Source organism: Fragaria vesca, linkage group LG6, assembly GCF_000184155.1.
Source record: "Fragaria vesca subsp. vesca linkage group LG6, FraVesHawaii_1.0, whole genome shotgun sequence".
In the NCBI taxonomy this organism is placed as follows: domain Eukaryota; kingdom Viridiplantae; phylum Streptophyta; class Magnoliopsida; order Rosales; family Rosaceae; genus Fragaria; species Fragaria vesca.
In genome coordinates this window covers 7,076,877-7,081,246 of record NC_020496.1, presented here as the reverse complement: position 1 = coordinate 7,081,246, position 4,370 = coordinate 7,076,877, and the positions used below count along the sequence as shown (strand labels likewise).

Here is a 4,370-nt window from a genome sequence, read left to right as displayed (position 1 = left end):
AAGCTGACGGCGGGAGCAAAGAATGTCACCACAGCCTGCCTCCGCCCCTTCTCGGAACCTGAAACCAAAAACTGGATTACAAACCTTTGCGAACCTCTGCCGCGTGCGTCACTGGGATGAGAAACAAGAAGCCCGTCCATATTTCTTGAAGATCGCGACGCCGAGACGTCCCTAATGGCTAGGAGCGAAGTAGATGCGCCGCCGTCGCCACCGCTGCCTTACTCTCAAAACCCTAGAGAGGGTTTCGATTTGCGATAGAACCAGTCTTGATACACTGATTTGATGTTGTTAGTTTTGTTCAATCACTCTTAAATGTAAATCAAAGGTTAAAAAACATAACCGGCTAACTTAAAAATAAGTTTTATTTATCATTAGATTTACATCTAAATATTATTAAGCATGAATTTCTCACTCGGCTACTAACCAGGTGAACAAACTCATAATTCTCTATGTTCAATGCAGGTTGACCTTTGCCTCCATCAAAGATTGATCAAGCAAAGCAATTGGAAGTATGTAGTACAAATCCTTGAAATCAAAACCAAGATTCTATATAGAGCACCTTTTAACACAGGACATCGTGTCAAAAAACTGTCTTAGCAGCGCCAGAAGTTTCTAAACTAAATTATTGATATCCAGACTACCTTGTCACAATGTGGTTTAGAAATGAAGTATGATTAATAGATGGGTGTCAATATGACTACACACAAACATGATGTTGAGGTATATTTAGTACAAAGATGTAGGCTCATGATTCAGTATCCACTGCACTTCTAAGTAACTAGCTAGTAAGAGAAATATGTACATTTCTCCTAAACAATTCTAATTCAGAGCCCCTTTTCTTTAATACTTGGAAGGAAGCTGAATTGCATTTGCAGAAAGCTGGTAGACATCAACTGATCAAAGCAAACACATATATATGGAAATGGTCTGAACTGGATTAGGAATCATTGTTAAGACCATATCTTTGATCTTCAAAAGGAAAAGAACTGATTAATGAGCTTCAACCTCTTCAAAATCCTTTGATTTTTTCCGCCAACTCAAAGCGTTATCATATCGAGGAACATTCAAAAGGGAATTCACTCTTGTAGAACCATCCAATTCACTCCACCCTTCTTTTGTGTCTTCTGAGATCTTGCTATTTACAAGAGACAGTTCGGTGCCTCCTCCATCGGTTGGAGCATTCGATTTAGTGCTATAATACGAAACAAGCGCTGGTTCATTTACTTTTCCCCGGCTTCCATGAGACATTGACCGACTTAAAGAAGGTTGGTCTTTCAGGAACAAGCATATAACTGCACAATCATCAATTTTGGATTCTGGATATTTTCTTTTCCATGCTCTAACAGCTCGCTTGACTAACAACTTCGCTGCATTGGATCTCTTCTTTGCAGAAGCAACTATCTTTACCACATTAGCATTCGATAACGCATCCCATACCTGCACAAAGCAGTGTCACATTATTTGGTGAACAAATTTAACACTAATATTTCACAAATTCTCCACTTTATCATTTGTGACTACCAAGTAACTTGGTCATAAAGTAACAAAGTTTTTGTTCTCACCCCATCAGTTGCCAAAACTACAAATTCATCATCGCTTGTGATAGTTTTGTAGCAAACTTCAGGAATGGAGATAAGGCCATAATCTTTGAGACAGAAATCTCCGAATGCTCGTGCCATTGCTAGACCAGGGCAGTCTTCATCCGGCATCCATATTCTGTACACTTCCGGTTCTTCATCCACTGCGAAAATTCTGCCGTTACACTTCTTAATTCTTTCCGCTTCACCTGAGTAAGACAATAGAGAAAGAGAGAATGAATATGATGCCAATTACACCTAATAACAATTTGGTCTCTTAAAAAGATGTTAAACTCACTTGGAGTATCCGGTTTTAAATCAACTGTGAGTTGAACAGGAACGATTTGATTATTCTCTCCCCTAGTACCAAGAACTGCACGAGAATCTCCCAAGTTTGCAATTACCAAGTGATCACCCTGAAAATCCACACATCATAAGCGTTCTGTTTCAATTGCTTTTCTTGTAATGCAAGTTTGAATGCCATAGTGTGTTATACCTGTTTAACTACATTTACAGCTGTTGAACCACTGCAGAAGCTATCGATGGTTGAATCGAGGCTAAGCTCTTCATCCATATCCTTGAATGATTTAACGAAACTGGCTTCCCATGAAGAAAGAGAAATATCTTGACTGCCTTTGCTGATGGGGGTTGTGTTACTTTCCTGGTTGAAAAAACTTGAAGGAAGACTAGCATTGTCGAAAATGCCGGTGTTAAGCTGGTAGATTTTGACAACTTGGGAAAGCTTTGAAGGTAAATTGTCGCGTACATATCGCGCTATCTTATGACCATCAGGTCCATGGCCATCAAACACACCACAGTAGTACATGTCCTTCTCAGCAAAATCCTAAAAGAAATGGAGGTTAAAGTTAAAGTTAAAGTTAAACATTAAATTCATGGATTTTGTTAATGGAAGAAAATGATAACAAAGAGTATAAAGGGTTCCTAGGCAGAAGAAGGTTCATCATTATTGAAATTACAAGAAGAATTTCATGGATAATATCAACGGAAATGGTAAAGAAGTTAGAAAATGTAAAGACAACAAATGTAGCAGAAGAAAACATATGTATGAGGACAAATGGAAGCTTAAAAAATCAATATAAGATAAAAATTGACAAAGAGGAGCTTCATGTAGAACAAATTATCAAAACTCAAATACCTCCCAAACTGTCATAGCATCTTGATTGATCCCTTTCTTTCCTTGTTGGGTGTACATTGAAATGTACCTAGAAGAGCCTTGCATTCTTATCCGAGCTCCATCTTCCCCATACTTCACATTGTTCATATCATCATCACCGTCAAATTCAGTATCATCCTTACAATAACGCTCATCATCTATGTTATTCCCATTATACAAGGCATCTTTGGTGCAGCAACCTCCCATATTTTTGGAAATAGGTTAGGTCGGAGGTTCAATTCCTTTACAATGCGACCCCAACCAATGAGCGTTAGTGCCACAAAATAAAGCTTTGTTTCTCTGAACCCCAATATGAAGAGGCAGATTAAAGGGTTCAAAAGAATGTGGAGCCAAGAATTAACATCAAAGAAGAACAAGCATGGATAAAGAACAGTCACGATTTTTTGTCTTTGGTTGAGGATCAAGAGCACGACATAAAGATTGAAAATTTGGGAATGAAAAGTTGCATGCTCCTCCCCGTTTGGAAATTGTGGGTGGTGTTGTTAGAATTTCGACGTGCTCATCTCAACCCATGTTTAAGTCAATGACCCCCCTTCTCAAAAAACAAAAAAGGTCAAAGCTGCAACAACAATACCTTTGTTCTTGTTAGCGAAAATGGGTTAGAGCATCCTAATTTTGCTTACATCTACATATGGATATGGATATGCATACTATTTAAGGTGCACCACATGACATGTATCAAGCTTATGTGCTAAAAGTGACGGTGTATATTGTTAGCGGCTTGTTATAAGTTGTTTCTTATCTAGGGTAACAAACGATAATGTATGAAGAAATGCACAAACAACTAACTATAGAGTACAAACTGTAATATTTGTTTTTCCAACTTACAAATCCATTCTGTCCTCAGCTAACTGAATGTAGACCAAAACTGTTTGTATTCTCATAGAGTAGTACTAGAAGTTGAGTTGGAAATAATTGTAATACAGTTTGACGATCACGACCATCCATATTTGCAAAGATGTTAATTAGTAGGTAGAGAACCATAGTTTTTGTGATCTGTGTTGCAAGGATGGGTTCTAATGAAGATGGCACAACTAGCTGGGCTTAGTTCAAAGAATCTTAAAAGTCCTAGAAGGGGGGTGAATAGGCCTTTTTGAAATTTTCGTTGTCTTCTGTATCCGAGGATAGCAATGACTTGTGTTATCCCAGAATCACAGGATACGAGTTTGCAGAAAGTAAATTGCAGCAAATAAAGAAACAACACAAGGATGTTTTTTACTCGCAGAAACCCTGAATGCAGGGAGAAAAACTGCGTGTCTCTAACTCTTGAGAGATAAAAACTTCCATTAAGTTGAAGTAACTTCTTACAAGAATAATAGTTCTAGTGATATACTACCACAGTGCTATCCTTCCTAGTCTCGAACTAGTCTAGACCTATTCCCTCTCTTGTTTCTAAGTTCTTACAACATGGGACACTTTTCGAAGCCTTGTTCGTGAATTCAGCTAACCACTAGCAGATTCAACCTTGAACGCTTCTTGGGTTGGTTGCACTACACATCCCTCATGGTATGCAACATGATATGAGTTGATGAAAGAAGTTTTGAGTTCAAGCTCTAAGGTTTACAGTCACGAAGAAGACTTAGAGCAGCATGAACAAT

At 38.3% G+C, this 4,370-nt stretch overlaps 1 protein-coding gene across 1 annotated transcript; it reads right to left on the bottom strand.

Moving 5' to 3' along the window:
* Positions 1-990: 990 nt before the first annotated feature.
* LOC101304897 (probable protein phosphatase 2C 73-like) lies at positions 991-2,958 on the bottom strand. The gene is made up of 5 exons (XM_004305053.1): positions 2,734-2,958; positions 2,074-2,421; positions 1,876-1,993; positions 1,563-1,786; positions 991-1,437 (listed from the first exon to the last, which is right to left on the bottom strand). Exons 1-5 carry the CDS (start codon positions 2,956-2,958, stop codon positions 991-993), a joined length of 1,362 nt encoding a protein of 453 aa, XP_004305101.1.
* Between the last annotated feature and the right edge of the window lie 1,412 nt (positions 2,959-4,370).

What these genes read in the sequence shown, in the direction of transcription:
- LOC101304897 (XM_004305053.1), bottom strand. Translation starts at nt 2,958, where the DNA reads ATGGGAGGTTGCTGCACCAAAGATGCCTTGTATAATGGGAATAACATA. An exon ending in CTGTAAATGTAGTTAAACAG is followed by an intron (nt 1,994 to 2,073) that starts GTATAACACACT and finishes GTGGATTTTCAG; the next exon opens with GGTGATCACTTGGTAATTGC. An exon ending in TAGTTTTGGCAACTGATGGG is followed by an intron (nt 1,438 to 1,562) that starts GTGAGAACAAAA and finishes TGCTTTGTGCAG; the next exon opens with GTATGGGATGCGTTATCGAA.